The following is an 18912-nucleotide window of genomic DNA, read 5'->3' on the forward strand; positions in this document are numbered from 1 at the left end:
AGGAATGATCGACTCATGGTCCTGACAAAGTGTTGTTATTTTTCGGGTCGATCAGAAATCCAATATGGCCGCCACGGCCGCCATTTTGAAAAACTATTTCAAACTTAAAAGTCAAGTTCTGCTTGGCCGATTGAACTGAAACTTTGTAGAAATGATCGAATCATGGTCCTGACAAAATGTTGTTATTTTTCGGGTCAATCAGAAATACAATTTGGCTGCCATGGCCGCTATTTTGTAAATACCTATTTCAAACTTAAAAATAAGTTCTGATAGGCCGATCTCACTGAAAATCGGTCTAGGAATGATCAGCTCCTGACAAAGTTAACATTATACTTAACTATTTTTTACTCAAATTGGTACATAATTCAACCACAAAAATAAATACTGTAGGACTCAGGTGACCGTTAAGGCCCATGGGCCTCTTGTTTTCTGTTACGCTGCTGCAAGATTCTTTTGATGTACATCAAAGGATCAAACGAATATTCTTGTCTCATCCCCAAGGTGGTGCACATAGAACTAAGCCTTTGACATATTCCAGGGATGCAGAGGCAAAGAGAGTGTAACCCCTGGAGTATTTACGAATGAGAGTTACGCGTTTAAAAAATATTCTTGGTAAAATAATAGGTTTGCACTCCACTTCAGTATTGTGAATGCATGCATATATCCTGATGTGCCATTCATTCAAATGTAAATTACAAATTCCAAATTGCCCTCATCAACAATATTTTGAACTTCTTAGTACAGAATTATTTTAGAAAGGGGATGTATTTTGCAGTAAGGTAGTATGTTTACATAGATTGTGTAATTTATCAATTCTATCATGTTTTATTTCCTTGTTCCAATATTTCTAAGTAAAACAGATTGTTTACCAAATTTCCTGTTTCCTGTTGCAGCCTAAATGTGGCCTTCCGATAACAACCTACTTCAGTGCTGTCAAGTTAAGATGGCTGATCGACAACAGTGAGGAGGTCAGACAGGCGATCAGGGACGGCCGCTGTTTGTTCGGCACTGTTGACTCCTGGCTGTTATGGGTATTTAATGCTTAACACTATACTCCGCTGTTCAGAAATGTGTAGCTCTTTGTCTTGGCGTGGTAAGAGCTAGTGTACCTGGTTATGTCGGTTGGTTGTATAGGGTTAAACGTCCCAACAACAGCTAAGGTCATTTAAGGACCTGCCTCCATGTGTGTTGTGTATGGGTGCATGAAGCAGGGTATTTTAGTGTAATTACCTCATTGTGGTAGTGCAGATCTGATGTCGACTTTATAGTGCTATCTCACTGAAATATCATGCCGAAGGAACCCGACACAGTATCCCCGCTAGTCACAGTATAATGATAATGAGTGAACCAGTTGTTTCCATTACCCCAAGTGCTGAATAACAACTACCCCTTTTGCGGACTTTGGTATGTTCCGACCTGGGGACAAAGCCCATTGCCTTCCTCACTTTGGCAAACGTTCAACATTGAAGTCAAAAGTAAGGCATTGACTTGATCATGTACCCATAATATAATCATAATTCTGTGAAAATCATAAATTGAAAAAAATCAACTGTTTAAGAAAAATATATTCAAATATTTTAAGATCATTTTTGAAAAACAAAAGCAGATCATTGGTTATTTAAAAAAAAATACCCCAATAAGTCTTAAAAATAAAAAATATAGTAATTATTCTACAATTAATTGTGATATTTGATTTGTTTATCAATTTTAATAAAAGACTCACAACCAGGAAAAATATTAACCAGTTCTTCGTTTTCCTTCTTGGGTCTGGACTTGGTCTGCCCAAGTACGGGAGTAGACTCCTGTGATAGGAGTGTAGAACGTCCCAGTTATATATGTTTCAGGGACTATATATAGACCAATTACACTGCAAGAAACTATGATGAGTAAAGTGTTAACCTCAGAAACTTTAAAGGAGGAGATCACTGTATAAGCACATCTCCAAGGAGAGACCGTTTGTTTGAGAAATAAACTGTATACTGTAACTGTTTACTGTAATTTTTTTAGTCCAGTCAAACATTTGCCATTTGCCAATGAAATCAATTTTGGCCTAGTGTAAATTTTGCCCTTCACATTTAGCTACCATCTTGTATATTGTGTTGTTTACTTATACTTATTGTAATGAATAATTTGCACCCATCACGAAGGGCAAAAAGAGCAAAAAATTAAACTGAAGCTAAATTTTCCCAGTATACAGTATTTTCAGCACATTATCTTGATCCTAAGGATATGTCCAGGCCTAAATATTATTTTCAAGACTTGGGGTTTTCATTTTGGACATATTTTGGAAAATAAGGAAGTTCATTTACTTGCAATCAATTCTCCTATTTATAGTTTACTAATATATGAATAGAAACTATTAATTTTACTAATATATGAATAGACTTTACTGAAGACTGAAAGACTAAGACTAAAAACTGGAGTACCCGGTTGAAAAACCCATGTGGTCAGGTAGGTGACCCCAGTCCTATTCATGTCCAGTCGGGGAATCGAACCCTGGCTGCCGTGGTGAAAGCCGAGTGTTTTATCCATGGTGACACTCTACCACCCTAATTATCTTTACCCTGGTAGGTGATGATTTAGAAAGCTGAGTTACATTTTAAAAGTTTTAATCTTCAGAACCTAACTGGAGGGAAAGATGGAGGCAAACACTTGACAGACGTCACCAATGCCAGTCGTACTATGCTGATGAACATCCGCTCCCTGAAATGGGATCAAGATCTATTGAGGTATATACAGATACTTATTACAGTTGGAAGTAAAAGTTCTGTATATCGGGAAAGTTTCGCTAAGTAAAACTTTTGCCCTATGCTTGTAAACTCTTAATCTCCAGTGTTAATTTTGCCCTACACACATTGATTGCTATGCTTATTATGTTGTGTGCTATTAATGTTGGCTCTTATGATGAAATTGCCCTCATTTCCGAGGTCGAAAAAAGGCGAAAGATAAAATGCGATGAAAATTTCCCCATATACTAGTAGTTCTACAGTGTGAAAGAAAAGTTGGAGGAAATCTCAAACAAAACTGTCTATTTTAGACAAAGAAAATTAACACTACAGGAAATTTGTTCATCGTTAAATTTCTTTTATAATTATTGTTGTATAAAAAAATGGATTTAAAGAAATATTAAGCAAAAAGGTTTATACATGAAATTGAAGTTTGAAAAGTTTAAGCAATCATAGAGAACTACTTGAGGAATCCAATACAATTTTTAAAGTCATTGAGAAATATTGGAATTCAGGTATTCTCAGAAAGTTCAAGTGCTTACAAACAATTTGATAGGACATACCTTAATAAAGATGTCCTAAAGATTTCCTTAGATACATTTTGTGAACACATGCACCAAGCAAAACAATCTTTTCTGATAAATACTGAATTATCCCAGGTTTTTTGACATCCCAATGGAAATTCTGCCAGAGATCCGCAGTTCCTCTGAAGTTTACGGACAACTAGTTTCTGGCCCGTTAAAAGGGCTCAACATCTCAGGGGTAAGTGTCTCGGAAGGAAATTACAATTGAGAAAATTTTGTTTTGTGAAATAATTGATAATTCTACTTTGAAATGTTATATAATTATGTTCTCACTAAGTTTTGAAATAGGGGGGTTAGTCGAAAAGGATAGCTGGTTGTCTGATTAAACATTGCAATGTTGACCTATTGTAGTCTGAAAAAATAGTGTTCATAGTATAAAATGGTCAATAATACGAAATATCTGAAACTTTTAAGTCAGGAAGAAGGAAACAACACATGACTTGAACAACGAAATCAAAGAGAAAAAGATAAATGAAGAACTTGATTGCATAGAGCAATAATTTTATATGAACACTGTTAACAGGTATACAGTTGATATGGCCACTGCCCAGTATAATTTGATCTATGAACTTCATGCATTTCTGTTCTACGTTCATACATGAACTGTTCAATGCCATTTTAAAGTGTTCATTAGTTTATTACAGCTAAAGGACACATTCAAAAAGAAACTTCCAACTAATTATATAAGGCTTTTTTGCTACAATATACCTGTGATAGATATTAGAATGGTCTCCCTTTAAAAAAAAGAAACCTATGATAGCCAGAGTGTTAACTCATTCACCCCTGATATTTCATAATAAACTATTCCAACCTTTGAATTGGAGGAGTGCAAATGTGTCTTCAGGGGTGAATGAGTTAATCAGAGTCACTATTAAGCAGGCTTCCTTCAATAATTGAAAAGCATTTGGCCATCTTCTTAAATGAATTTTCTTTTCTTCTTGTAGTCCCTTAGTTGTGTAGGGAAAAAAAGCCCCATTAGTTTCAGTTGTTGCAGTGTTTGTGTCAACATTTTACATTCACATACTTACCAACTTTCTCTATTTTGGAGGGAGACTCCCGATTTTAGACCCAAAAAGTCAGCCTTTTCAATTAGTGAATTACTGAAGTATACCTTTTTTCCTTGATCTGCTGATTTCCTCTGAAAGAACAGCTCAAACAATGACATTTAAAAGTGTTATATTTTTCCTAGGATGTAAATACACACATTTTATTGATGCTTTTAATTCTAAGCATGCACAATCTCCCCAATTAGATTTCTTAAAAGTTGGCAAGTGTGCATTCACCTTGTGTTTTTGTGGTAAAAGTCAATGTTTTACTTGTGCAACAGAAATCTCTGGCACGAACAAACCATGAAGTCTCCTTAATGGAGTCTTTCAGTGTTTTGAGGGTACATTTTTGGCTGAAAACTCCAAGGAAAAATAATGCTTTTTCCCCAAAATTCTGTTCACTTTCCCAATCTTGGAACAGGGGCCTTTTTCAATTCAACCAAGAAAATTAAACTACCTCATGATTTTACTTATGGACTCTTTTGTCGGGTATCAATTTAAATGTTTTGTCATTAACAGGCAGTCTTGGTAGGCTTAATTCAAATGTTCATGATAGTTAATTTAATATCAATTTAAAACATTTTGTCATTAATTTACACTAGATACTTGGAGACCAACAGGCAGCCTTGGTTGGTCAGATGTGTTTCAAACCGGGACAGGCAAAAAACACGTAAGTAAGGCATCTGGGTGTGTGTAAGCAATTTATACTATATGCTTAGAAATACCTCTCGTAATATTTGTATGATTCCGCATTCCTTTAATTTGTGATAGAAAGTTGTATGTTTAAGAAAATAAAAACTATTTACAGATATTGCCCAAAACTATGTTTTGTTACAGGAACAAGCATATGGGTATAATAGGATCTATCACTCTTGTCTGATGTAGACTGACTCACTGAGGGTAACGTTCTTAACATTTATATTATTAGCAGGAGACTTTGTTGAGTGAGGAGCTTCAAAAATCTGATCACACTGGTTTCAATTTCTCGGTCTTGTGTGTGTCACAGTCATGTGTGTGTCACGGTCATGTGTGTGTATCACACAGATGTGATTGATTATTTTTCTCTCACACTTTCCTACCGTAAAGATCTGATGTAATCGCCCTCATCTAGAGTACATGACATGCGACAAAATTAACGGTGTTACCTTGGTAACACTACACAAAGTGATGACACAATGATAATGATATTTTGTGAGCACTCATTTCCTAGGTAGATAAAGAATAATAGAATCTTACATGGGTCTGTTCCTTGGACAGGGATATCTCAACCAAGAGTGTAAGATTTTGGCAGGTCAGCGAGGCTTGCCGAGTGATGGCCAGCCAAATTCTTACACGAGGGTTGAGATATCCCTGTCTATGGAACAGATCCATGTTTGATTATTTTTCTCACATACATTCAAATAAACAAATTCCAGTTGAAATAAACATCGATATTATTCTTCCGGCAAACCCCAAAGCCCTAGGGTTGAGACGGACGATTCCCCATTCACAACAATTGTATGATGAGACGGAAACAATAAAATCACGTCACGTCTACAATCCATTATTTATAATATTATGACATCATAGCGTGTGTCAGCTGTCTTTCCCTACCCCATGTAAGATAAAGTTATCTTTTCCCTAGCAAAACGCGACCACCCTGTGAAGTATGTGAGAATAATAACCTGTCCAGGGCAAGAGAGAAAGAATCTCACCCCTTGGGTGTGAAATAGCTAGGGAAATCTCAACCCGAGGGGGAAGATTCTGAAGTTGCCAAACACGAGGCTGTCTGTTCCCATTGTTTAGTATATAAGTATTGTAATGTTAATGTTACAGGATAAATTCAGGGTTGAAGTGAGGTTGATCGATTGTTGACGTGACGTCATTGTATTGTTGACGTGATATAATTGTATTGCTGACGTAACGTCATACCATTGTTATGAATCCCCCCGTCTCAACCCTAGGATGAGACAAGGATATTTCACACGGGTAAAACGGTGGATACACCTGTCCAGGGTAAGAGAAAAGGATATCTCACACCGATAAAAGTGGATACACCTGTCCAGGGTAAGGGAAAAATCTGTCTGATGGGGTAGAAAGGTTCGTCTTTTCCCTTGCAAAAATTGGAATGCAGGTGTCAAGTGTTGGAGAAAGGCTTTGAATACTCATCTGCACTCTGCTCTGCTACTGATACATTTGTGTAGATGACCTACTATGCTGTATCTGTTCTGTTACAGGTACGGTACAGGCTGTTTCCTATTGATAAACACTGGTACTGAGGTAAGACATTTTTTCTGACCCCAAATATTTACAATTATCAGCCGAGTGACATCAGTGATTTTTTTTATCTCAAATGCAATCATAATTGTGGAAATTAAAAGGAAGAATATATATTTTCCAAACACTTCAAAACCTGGGATATGGATACTTTCTTTTTCTGTGATGATTATTACTGATTTTTTTTAATATATGTGATTATCTCCCTTTACTTGTAATATAATATGTTATTGTTATTTTTTTACATATATTTGTCGCAATAATAGTTCTCCAAAGCAAATGTTCCTTGTTTACCTGTATGTGACTTTAAATAAAGTTTCTTGTATATATTAATTGAAATTAAAAGATAAAAAATACAAAATGTACAATAGTACGTTCTTGGACTCAGATTTGTCATATTTGAAAAACTTTTGACTTTACCTGTTCTTATAGGTTCAATATTAGAACACCAGGAACTAAACCATCATGTTTGTAAAATTAATAAAGTTTCTTAATCAGACATAATGAAATCTAAGAAGCAGTTTATTATGTATACATACATGTGTGTAGACATTTTAATTTAACACATGAAAAAAAAAAATGAAAATATAGAGGTGAGTCATCAACCTTCCGACTGGTTCCTTTTCGTGTTTACGTTAACTTTGATTGTGTTATGTTGATTCTATTGTTATTATGATTTGCACATTTTTTCCTTAAAGATGGTGTTGAAATGAAAATTTAATTTAATCTCAAATATATTTTCATCCTTCATGTATGCACAAGTTTGTTGTAAAATAAAGTTAAAACAAAGCATAAGGAAAAGCGTACAGTACCGACCAAGTGGTCATCCCTTGCTTTAGTGATATACAATATGTTTTACATATTCTTGCTGCAGGTATGCGAGTCCAACCATGGCCTGTTAACAACTGTGGGGTATCAGCTCGGCAAAGACAAGCCGGTCGTTTACGCTCTCGAGGTATTTACTCTGATGAACTCCTGCTGTAATACTTACTGGAGAGACCAATGCCTTACACATGCCTTACACATGACTTACACATGGGCATTTCCATTCATCTAGTGATTCAGGGAACACATTGGCCTTTTACTATACTAAATTGTCCCAATAATGCAGCTGTTTTACAATCCAGTCTGCTTTGATGAAATGAAATTGGCAGAATCACTAAGGCTCCCCTGTGGACATTTCTAAAATTTGAACTTCATTCCTCATCAAAAATATTTTAATTCCAAAAACTGTCTACTCCTCACAGTGAGATACGGATCACAGTTTGATGTTAAAGATTTGATATTTATCATGATACAAGTATATTGTCAAAAGTCAACTTCAAAATGATTGAGTGCAGGAGTTAAACCCTTTCACCACTGTAGACCTTAATGGATTCCTCCAGATCAATTCACGGTAGAGTCTACTAAAGTTACATAGGGGTGAAAGGGTTAAGAGAATTTTGTTATAGACTTAATTATAAATTTACATATAGTAAAAATACTGTCAAAACATATTTTTGTATGATTTTGAGTACATGTACCTTCATTAAAGGATTCCAAAATAGTAAGTAAACGCTTTGAGTTTAATAATAAAGAAAAATATTGAAAATTTCAGTCCCCTTAGTGTATTGCAATGCAGGCAAACAAAACAATTTGTAACAATACATAAGAAAGTTTCACAATACAATACGGTACCATTTATCGTTGCAACCCCACTTAAAGGTGTTTGTTTTGTAATTGTTTTATTTAACTGTCTGTTTATAGGGTGCTGTTGCTATTGGCGGTGCTTGTGTACGCTGGCTCAGGGACAACCTGGGAATTATAAAGACCTCAGAGGAGATAGGTATGATCAATGAGTACAAGACATGTAATGAGGACATCTACAGTAAAATCAGCAGTGCTGGTGATTATATAAGGGAAACAACTCTGGTACAGATTCATGTAAAGTTAGGCTGCAACATTTATCATGATCCAAACAGTTGAACTGATTGGACCGGAGAGGTTTGTTTATGACAAAAGGTCGGATCTAGTAATCAGATGCTGCTTTCATGCGAGCCTTGACAAAGCCTTGCAAGGCCTGCATAAACATTTGCAGGTCTGCCATGATTTACACCCGAAAATGTAACATTTAAAAGCAGACAAACCGGTTGTTCGGCATAAACAAACAGGCCCCCTGGTAATTATATAAGGGAAGCAACTCTGGTACAGATTAATGGAAGTTACGATAACACAACAATATGCCTGCATAGACAACATCCAATTTATTACAAGTCATTAGATAATGCTATTGGAAAGTTTTGTGTAAATCAGATATACTAGCTATAACAGACAAGACTTGAAGTCTTGGTTTTTTGTTTACAGAGACGCTGGCTGCCAGTGTTGACAGTGTGGGAGGGTGCTACTTTGTACCAGCGTTTTCTGGTCTATTCTGTCCTCACTGGCAGTCCGATGCTAGAGGGTGAGTAACAAGCATAATCATGTTCTATAATATAAATAGTTTGAATTCATGATTTAATACTTCAAAGAATTGTTAAATTTTGGTACCAAGTTCTTTGTTCTATAGCTTATAAGTGTGTAATTTCGTTTTACCAATTTGTCAAAAAGACCCAAAGTATAAATAATTTTCAGGAAAAATCTCTTTTAACCTATTACATTATGTTTCTAAATAGAACTTTGGCTTCAGTTTTGCTTGTTTATCCCATTAATATAAAATGTTCAAATCTCATGACAAAAAGATATTGTTGTGTCTTATAGTACCGCTCAACGGGGTGTGCCCGAAAGGTCAAGGTCACAGCAAAGTTCAAAGTTCAAATAAGACGTTAATCATTCTAATGCTTATCTGGTCAGCAATTTAGTAACGGCTGATGAATATTTTACTGTTTATTGAGAAATATTCGCTGCAGTTTAACTTTCGACTGTTTTTCTCTCCCAAATGAAGGCAAATTTATCATGAGAGCTAAATATTTGTACACAACATGCAATTGATAGAAATTACCTGTGAATGTAGAAATTAATACTAGGCAAACTGAACAGGGATTTTGTCAGCAAAGAGCAAATATTTGACTGGACGAAAGTTTCCCAGTAAACATTGTTATGAAACTTAACAAAGAGCGGTCTTATGGCCATAACAATAGCGTGTGATGATAGAAGACATGTATTGGTTTGGAACACATCAGTTTGCTTGATATATCCAAATTTCATTTTGTGACATTTTATTCATCTCAAGCATGAAAAATATTCATAAGCTTACGAATGAACAAACCTGACATCCATTTTAAATGAGTACTTTGTTCTCTGTAGGGTCATATGTGGACTGACACAGTTCACCACCAAGTGTCACATCGCAAGGGCGGCTCTGGAGGCGGTTTGTTTTCAGACAAGGGAGGTAAGTGAGATAGTTCTATCCAGCATTAAGTCCATGCCTGTTAAATTGCTTATTCTTTTCTACTGCACTTCAGTAGAAATGCAAACAAATTTAATTCATTGTCTTGATTAAAGCCCATCCCTATAAGTGAGAGACTTAAGTGTTTATTTACCCTCTGGGGTAATTGCAGGATATATATGAGGAAGTCACTTTTTTATCTATTTGTTACAATTTTAATTTAACTTATGTTAATGAAAAAAGCAAAGTTTTAGCATTGATTTTTAGATTAAGCAAGTTAACATTTAGACCTCTGGCAATTACTTTCCTAGTGACTTAAATAGTTAGTTTTCGACCCCTGAAAGCATTGTGAAATTTAGTTTCATTTGTAAATAATGTGAAAAACTAAAGCGAAAAAGAAATTAAGAAATATGTTATCAATTGTTTTTGGGATAGTTGCTATGTTTTTGTTTGATTTCAGATTCTGGAGATTATGAATGAGGAGAGTGGTATCCCCCTGATGTCACTTCAGGTGGACGGAGGGATGACTACCAACACTCTACTCATGCAGATGCAGTCTGATCTCCTGGGGATCAGTGTCGGTAAGTTGTACTGTCAGCCTCCAGAGTACTGGGTTCGTGAGTCAACCATTGTTTGCTCACCTGGCACAAAGTTAAGGTCACAAGGGTCAAATGTATTAAAACCTTTGACCAATGTTTTCTGAAAAACTAAGACAAGAACAAGTAATCTTCCTAATAAGGAAGAGTGTCAGGGACAAGTTGTTATTTCCTTAAACTACTAAGTAGTGTAGGGGGTGGGGGCTTCCCCTGATCATTAGTAATTTATGTACTAACTCATGTTCTCCAATCACAGAAACTTGCTTGTTTTTACCATAATTTTAATATTACAACAATAAATTCTGAATTCCTAATATCTCCCTATGTGTGTATGCCTGCGTGTGTGCTGGAGATCGATGTGTTCTGTTTGTAGTGGGTTACACTAACGTTCCCTGCACCCCCGGACTATGTCATATCAAAATTGAAGATCAGTGTGCACCACCTTGTGGATGAGACGAGAAGACCAGTTTATTCTTTCAATTTTGCTAATTTGACATATGCTAAGAGTGAAAGTGAGCATAACCCTTGAGTGTTGAGGATGAGGTGATGATAGGTTGCCAAAAGCATGCTGGGAAAGAGTCGTACAAAGTTCATCAAAGAAATGACCTTGACCTACTTGACCAAATTTAGTATGAAATATCCTTTGACCAAGAGGGGACTCAGCTATAAGGGGTGGGGTAGGGTGGGGGTGGGGNACAAGTCACAATAGAGAGAACAAGAGACTCCTCCTTCAGTACAAATTAAGTGAGTTCAATCATTTAGTTTAGAACTTAAATATCCAGGTAAGCAATACAGGCTCTCTGAGCTTCTTGTTATTCTGTGCCAATCTCTTGAGAGTCTGTGAGTGCTGTGCATATGCAAGTCAGTCATTGTTGCTGGACTGTCAATCTCCTTAGCATCAGTGTCAGTAAATCATTGTTGCTGAACTGTCAATCTCCTTGGCATCAGGTTTTGTAAATCATTGTTACTGAACTGTCAATCTCCTTAGCATCAGTGTCAGTAAATCATTGTTACTGAACTGTCAATCTCCTTAGCATCAGTGTCAGTAAATCATTGTTACTGAACTGTAAACCTCCCGCGCATTTGATCGTTCCTAAATCGATCATTTCAACCTCCGGGGCATCAATGTTTTGTTGGCGTTCTAACCCCAGCAACAAACTTGTGGGCAGTGGGTGAGTTGGAAAGGGGAATGTCCATCTATCTAATTAAGGGAGATAACTCTTAATTACAGGTATGATTGCTGGGAACTTTGTATTCCGAACTTAAGTTAAGGTGGTGTCTGACCATTAGCAGCCTGTCATGACATGTGTCATTACATTTACATAGCTTGGACGTTTTGTTTCTCCAGTACGACCTTCCATGACAGAGCCTGTCATGACATGTGTCATTACATTTACATAGCTTGGATGTTTTGTTTCTCCAGTACGACCTTCCATGACAGAGACAACAGCTCTTGGTGCAGCCATGGCAGCAGGGAATGCCGAGGGCATTTGGGATATTGAAGACAGTGCCAAGACAACCATCACCACGGATACCTTCAACCCTGCTGTCCAAGCTAAAGGTCAGCAATCTGTTTGATTTTCACTTTTAATGCCCCAAGTATTTTCAAGAGGGGGAGATTATAGTGTTATCCATGATTGCCCTGTCCTGTGGCAGTTAATTGTCATGACTCTATCAACTTCATTTGTGAACAGATTTACATAAAATGTTTACACTTAAGTGAAGTAAGAGAGTAACTTAGATGAGTTGATATTTCAGTGTCCAAAGGTAAACACCAAGGTCACTGTTGCTACAGGACCAAGGGGACGTTTATGTCTGGCAGACTCTTTTTTCTGCAGAACAACATTCATTGGGTATACTTTCATTTAAGCAGATTCAATTATAACAATTCTAGATGTATTTCATTTTGCTTCAATGGAAATAATAAGTCAAATGATATACCAAAGTTACTTTCCCTTATACAGGTTTATCTGTTTCAGTGTTGAAAAATTGTATGGTTTTAGTACTGTGAAGTTCTGTTATACTGCCACTAATGGCTAGCAAATTTTTGGCATTATTAAAGGGGTTTAGTGATATAACTAGGAAGCATAATTTTAAAGGCATTATTAACTCATTCACCCTTGAAGACACATTTGAACTCTTCCAATTCAAAGGCTGGAATAGTTCATTATGAAATTTCAGGGGTGATTGAGTAAAGCATGAAGTGTGAGGAACTACACTGTGGTTTTACTGTGTAACTAAAAATGTAAGCTGTTTTGAGGAATTTATTACTTAGCTTAGTTCTGTTTGCCATGGTAGCTTAATTGTGTAGCTGTAGCAGTGGCCAACAGTTAAGGCGTCTGACCGTCATATATAATTAGCCCTCCACAAATGGGTCAAGGGTTGAAGGCTGATGTGCCAGGTACTGGCCGCAGGTTGGTGATATTTCTCTGGATGCTCCAGTTTTCCTCCACTACAAAAAAAACACTAGCATATCCTTGTATAACCATAGCTGTGAATATGATGTTTACCCTTTCACCCCTATGTAACTTTAGTTAACTCTTCCATGCATTTATCTGGATGAGTCCATTTTGGTCTCCAGTGGTGAAAGGGTTAAACACAAACCGACTAAAGTGTGTAGGATTCTCGAATCAGTGTTATGTGAAATATTCAAGGTAATTTAAATGTTTGATATAGTGTGAAGAATGGCATTCTATAAATTACAATATAATTTGATACAGAACGAGACCAGCGCTTTGGGAGATGGAAGCTGGCAGTTGAGAGGTCAATGCATTGGGAGGTTCCTACACCTGTTCAGGGTAAGTTTTATCACTAAGACAAAACTTTTGAAATTTGAAATCTGGAGTTAAAGTATTTTGTCTTCATTAATGATTTCCATACTCAAATGATACTTGTAACCAAATCAGCTGCCAGAAAGTCGATAAAAATATTACACAATTTGATTGTTACAATAGTTAAATTTAATAAAATTTACCAAATAAAAACTCTTTCCTTAAATTGCATGCCTTTTTCTTTTTGACGCTTTTTACTAATATTAAAGTGTCTTGTTTTGGGTTCTCTGAAATTATAGAAAAGTTGTACATAAATATTGTAAGTCTGTTTCTGTGTAGACTATACATATGTCATAGTGGTATACAGTATTATTTAAGTGGTTATCTACCTTTTTTCTCCATATGGAAGAATAGGCCCCAAGCCGAACATTTACAGCAGTCTCGCGGGCGGGATTTATTTGTGGACCAGCTGTGCCTTATTACTAGCAGCAGAACTCTTACACAAGAGGTAACATTTAGCCAGGTTGTAGGTACCCTATATTCCAATTTTTATAGTTATATTTTATGTTTTTAATGGTTAATGTTTTTGTCACTGTATGAGGTTTATTTTTATGATGATGTTGAGATCTTCAAACCTTTTATGTCATATAGAAAGTACAACGAACTAGACATATCAGTCCTAAGGTTGCTCACTCTAGTCCTAATTTATTCTGCCCTGAAATTTCATAATGATCTATTCCAAAATTTGAATTGGAAGAGTTCAAATGTGTTTTCAGGGGTGAATGTGTTAACTTGTGATTGGTAGAATGTTTAATGCACAAAATGAAATACTGTAGAATAATTTATTTTCGTGGGGTTAAAGTTTGTGGTTTTCATATACTAGCCTGTTTCAAGGACATTAAATTTCGCTGATTTCTGATTTTCCCCTATCTATATCATACCAAATTTATGTTTTCGTGGGGATTTAATTTTGTGGATTTTTGTTATCCACGAAATAAACCAAATTTAATGTCTCACGAAAATTTTGATTTTACAGTAGTGCTTTACATTATTACAACTGTACGTTGGCATTGTTTCCATGTTTTAAAATACGTTTTTATGTAGAGAATATAATGATTGTATCTTAAATATGTGTAATATTTGTTAACTCTGCAGTTTCATATTCAATTTGTTTCTTAAAATGAAAAATATATATCATTTGGTTAATAAAGGCTTTAAAATATGTCAAATGTTGATATGAGATTCAGGTAGTGATACAAACTAAAATTTGAAAGGCCTCAAAATGGAGCTAGGAATAGTGGACTCAAATGATAATATAAAGCAATTCATTATGACTTTGTGTTAAAGACATACTCATTAATATTTGGTCTGGTGTGAGGCCATCATGTTAGATTTTGTGATGTTAAGGGTCTTTGTTCCATGATCATTGCAAACCTTAGTTAAAAGAAGTGTGATTCCCTCTGTGATGTTATTTGATTGTTTAGAATACGTACATTCCGTCTTTGCGTATTGCAGAGTTATCTTCTCTTGTGAGCAGGTATTGATTGTTACGTCATTGGTTTGTGTGAGAAAATTACGCCGTTTTCTCAAAAATTGATGATGTTACTCTCGCTTAAGGAATGATTTTTATTTTTTCAACATTTATGAGGTCATAACAACAATGGGTTTATGGACATATTGAATGAATCGCGTTAGCGATTCATGTAAAATATGTCCAAAAACCCATTGTTGTTATGACCTCATAAATGTTGAAAAAATAAATATCATTCCTTAAATTTACATTGACGAATCCTTTCAGTGGATCGATATAACAACGAATAAAACAAATAAACAGGGTTTGTTCCTGCTTATACACGGGTGCAACGCAGTGGCGAGAACAGTGTTTTTTCGCGGGGAAATGTGACACTATCGTGAGAGATCTTAGCAACCGTCAACAACAATAACACAACAAAATGTAGTTCCATATTCAATGTTTATTTGTAGCACAGGACACGTGAATACGTGGATATTTCACAAAGCACAGTTCAATAATATTTTAAGATGTAAGAATTAAGCATCTAGGTCGGTCGTTCCGAGTGAGTAGTTTTTGTAGTGTATTACTACGCAGTGTGATCAGGTTACTATCAGTTCCCACGTGCTGAGATTCTATGAACACCTGTGTTATGCATTTATGAATGTAATTTTTGTCAATGGGTCTAAGCATACAGAATGAAAATATAAACCAATGACGTAACAATCAATACCTGCTCACAAGAGAAGATAACTCTGCAATACGCAAAGACGGAATACTGACATACATGTATGTGTACATCTAATGTATAAGTGAATGATTAGGTAGTAAGCTTTATGAAATCGTAATTTTTTATCATTATTTTTTTTATATTTTTTTTATTAGAGTAGAAATATTCATTTTAAATGAAATTCTTTTTAAGTTCCTATTTTCAGATTATGAACAAAAAGTGATGCAAGAATGAAATTCTTCTCTGACATTTTTCTCATTACTGAATTATGATAGAATATATCTGGTATGTGTGTCATGTTCAAAGCAAATATGTACCTGCTTAATGAGATTTTGTTTACTTTATTTTACAAAAAAATAATTACAAATTGATGATAATCTCTTGAAAAATATGGACTTTTTTCTTCATACTGTTGAAGAGCAGATAAAAGCTGAAATACTTAACTATAAATAGGTAGTATAAATAGGTAGTATAGAGAACAATTGTTGTGTGTTTCTTACAGTCTGTTGAATCTCAGGTCAAATGCTATTGTTGGTGATTGCTAATCTGAATATCATGTCAGAATAATGTATGCATTATATTTGATCACATGTAATACTAACCATGAATCTTGGCTATGCCCTAATCTGGTTTGAAATATTTGCAGTTGATTGCAGAAATTTATTGTATAAATCGACATAGTTATAAATAGTATTACAACTATACAGTGAAGCTTATGAAATAAAACTCAGTTTCAAATTTTCTTTTAAGATTCGACTTCAGTTTGGATAAAATATTAAGGAAATCTCTGTAGCAAAGGTGAGATTAGATGTTTCTGAATGTGATATTATGCATAGTTTACACATTCATGGATGACCAGAAATTGACACATATTTTTTGAATAGATGAATTTAGCATTTCATGTGATTCAGTGTTGTGTGATGATCCAAACCTCAAGCTGTTTGCTTCAATGATGCCCTCCGTTTATAATACTAGTATGTGATACCGTAAAAATGTTATAAGCTTGAAGACTGCTCTCCATGAATACTATGTAACACTCTGATAGTGTTAGGCTACAAGCTTCAATAATGCCTTCCTTCAATGCTTCAAGAATGCCCTCCTTCAATGCTTCAAGAATGCCCTCCTTCAATGAATACTAATGATGTGATATCATACTCTCAATGTTTTTTGGCTGAACGCTTAAAGAATACTCCAGCTTTTATGAATAATATATGATTTGTCCTTATAGTATGTGGCTATTTGATCAATGACCACTCCAGACTGTGATAAATAAATAAATAAATATACAACATTTGATATAGCGCCCTATCTAGCTAACATAAGCTACTCTAAAGCGCTTTACAGTAAATAGATATACAATTAATACAATTAGCATATACATTAATCAATACAATTTTGAGGAATTCGCAGGTGCTGCCTTATCAGGCACTAACTACTAGTCCTATGCCATCTGGCTAATATCTCCCTAAACATGTGTGTATGGCTGCGTGTGTGCTGGAGATGTAATGTGTTCTGTAAATTTCATACCCCAACATTTAAGCTTCAAGTTATTTTCTAAAAAAAACACCTTTTCATCAAAGCAGATCCTGTTAAGTTCTGTATCTATTAACTCACTCACCCCTGAAATTTAATAATGAACTGTTCCAACCTTTGAATTGGAAGATTTCAAATGTGTCTTCAGGGGTGAGTGAGTTAAGTAAATGTAACGACTACTCATTGATACTTATTAATTTCTGTGTGCTTACTTATTGATAACATTTAAATTAACTTTATTTGCTATTCATACTAATTCATGAAGTTTTGTGTTCTAATTCGCTGACATGTGCAAGTTGTATAGGTACTTTCAATTTACACAGTGCTATTAGCAAGAGATAAATTGTGATTTTGAAGGAAATTTACTGTCATACATCCCTCCATTGAAGAAATCTTATCGGTGCATGTTTACTTGATAAATATTTTCATAAATATTTTCATAAAAACAAAGAAATGTATAGAATTTTTACAAATTATTATCATACCGATATCCGTGTGCTGCTTTCAACTTTTAGATTTTTCATTCTCTAATTTTCATTTTTAAATTTTCAATAAGCATGCATAACGTACACCGTCTGTGTTAATCAGCTCTGTGAAATGTTTAATTTTACTGAGATTGACGTTTTTGAAAGAGATTATGTTTCTATTTTACCAGTTAACAGGTTAAAATATTGAATGTGATGACTGTAAATACTCGTACAATATATATGCAAATGAATAAAACACATATCAATATGTCCCCATTTGCAGCAAATATTTAAAAGAAATATAAAATATATAAACTTACTATTTTTCAACAATTATGAAAAAAGTTATTTTAACTTATATACATCACTCTTGTTGGTCCGGATGTTAGTGCGTCAGATTAGGGAATCAAACCCTGACTGCCTTGGTGAAAGGCGCTTGCGGTGTACACTGCGCCATCCGATTAATGTTAAATATAGATTTATGAATGATTTATTACAATTAAAGGTAAATATCGAATCGAGATCACATAGTTGGCTCATATAATTTGACAATATATAATCAAAGTTATCTGAACTTTGTTTTTCCAATATTTTTCTTTATGTTTACAATGCGCATTCCATATGCTTATTTACGTAATAGACGAACACATCCTGGAGTATCAATTGTTTTCACCAACGAGCACACTTAATTTGTTTTTCCAAACTTTTTTTATAATAACCAAGGAATACTGTATACCAGGAAGTTTCCCTGCAGGTTAATTTTCGCCCTTTTCGCCCTCTTCGCTCTTTTTTATCATTAACAGCGAATATTTGGACCCAAACTAATATCCGTAGTAATTATATGTGAAGGGTGAATTTAATATTTGCCGAAATATTCAGCGAAAATGTGTTTTACTGTCGTTGAGCGAAAATTTACCGGTATACAGTATACAAATTTGAACTGATGTTACTGAGTCGAAGGATTATGTTAAAAAATGTGAGATGTTTCACTTTGTGAAAATAGTGATGGATGAGCCACACGTTCCAATGAACTCCAAGATGATCGTTTTTTCTCTCTCATGAAAAGACAGAGTTACATAATGTGTATGAAATCTCATTTTTCACTTATTAAGTTTTGCACGAGTTTTGTATATAGCATTTTATAGTATGCTTTAAGCTATTTTACTCCATTCCTCTTGTGCATTTTGCTTTTAGTCATTTATAACAGAAAATAAAAAATAAACCAACATGAAGTTTACAACAGGGTTTCCTTGTTTTTAGGTCACCTGAGCTTTGCTCAAGTGACCTATTCCAATCGCTTTTTGTCCGTCGTCGTCCGTCGTCCGTCGT

General features: G+C 35.0%; 1 protein-coding gene across 2 annotated transcripts in view; it reads left to right on the plus strand.

Moving 5' to 3' along the window:
- The window catches only part of LOC110455153 (glycerol kinase-like), a 26499-nt gene extending 12268 nt beyond the window's left edge, over positions 1–14231 (plus strand). Inside the window, exons 6-18 of one of the 2 annotated variants that reach the window (XM_021505119.1) lie at positions 894–1031; positions 2620–2729; positions 3386–3488; positions 4959–5026; positions 6573–6615; positions 7487–7567; positions 8359–8437; positions 8956–9052; positions 9895–9979; positions 10437–10557; positions 11996–12133; positions 13293–13370; positions 13758–14231. In XM_021505119.1, the coding sequence (XP_021360794.1) occupies positions 894–1031; positions 2620–2729; positions 3386–3488; positions 4959–5026; positions 6573–6615; positions 7487–7567; positions 8359–8437; positions 8956–9052; positions 9895–9979; positions 10437–10557; positions 11996–12133; positions 13293–13370; positions 13758–13855 (1239 nt within the window). In that variant the 3' untranslated portion in view covers positions 13856–14231. Of the gene's footprint in view, positions 1–893; positions 1032–2619; positions 2730–3385; positions 3489–4958; positions 5027–6572; positions 6616–7486; positions 7568–8358; positions 8438–8955; positions 9053–9894; positions 9980–10436; positions 10558–11995; positions 12134–13292; positions 13371–13752 lie in introns of both variants that reach the window. The other variant, XM_021505120.1, reaches the window with a different exon arrangement.
- The last annotated feature ends 4681 nt before the right edge of the window (positions 14232–18912 follow it).

The sequence above is a fragment of the Mizuhopecten yessoensis genome, unplaced genomic scaffold (assembly GCF_002113885.1).
Source record: "Mizuhopecten yessoensis strain PY_sf001 unplaced genomic scaffold, ASM211388v2 scaffold8149, whole genome shotgun sequence".
NCBI lineage: Eukaryota > Metazoa > Mollusca > Bivalvia > Pectinida > Pectinidae > Mizuhopecten > Mizuhopecten yessoensis.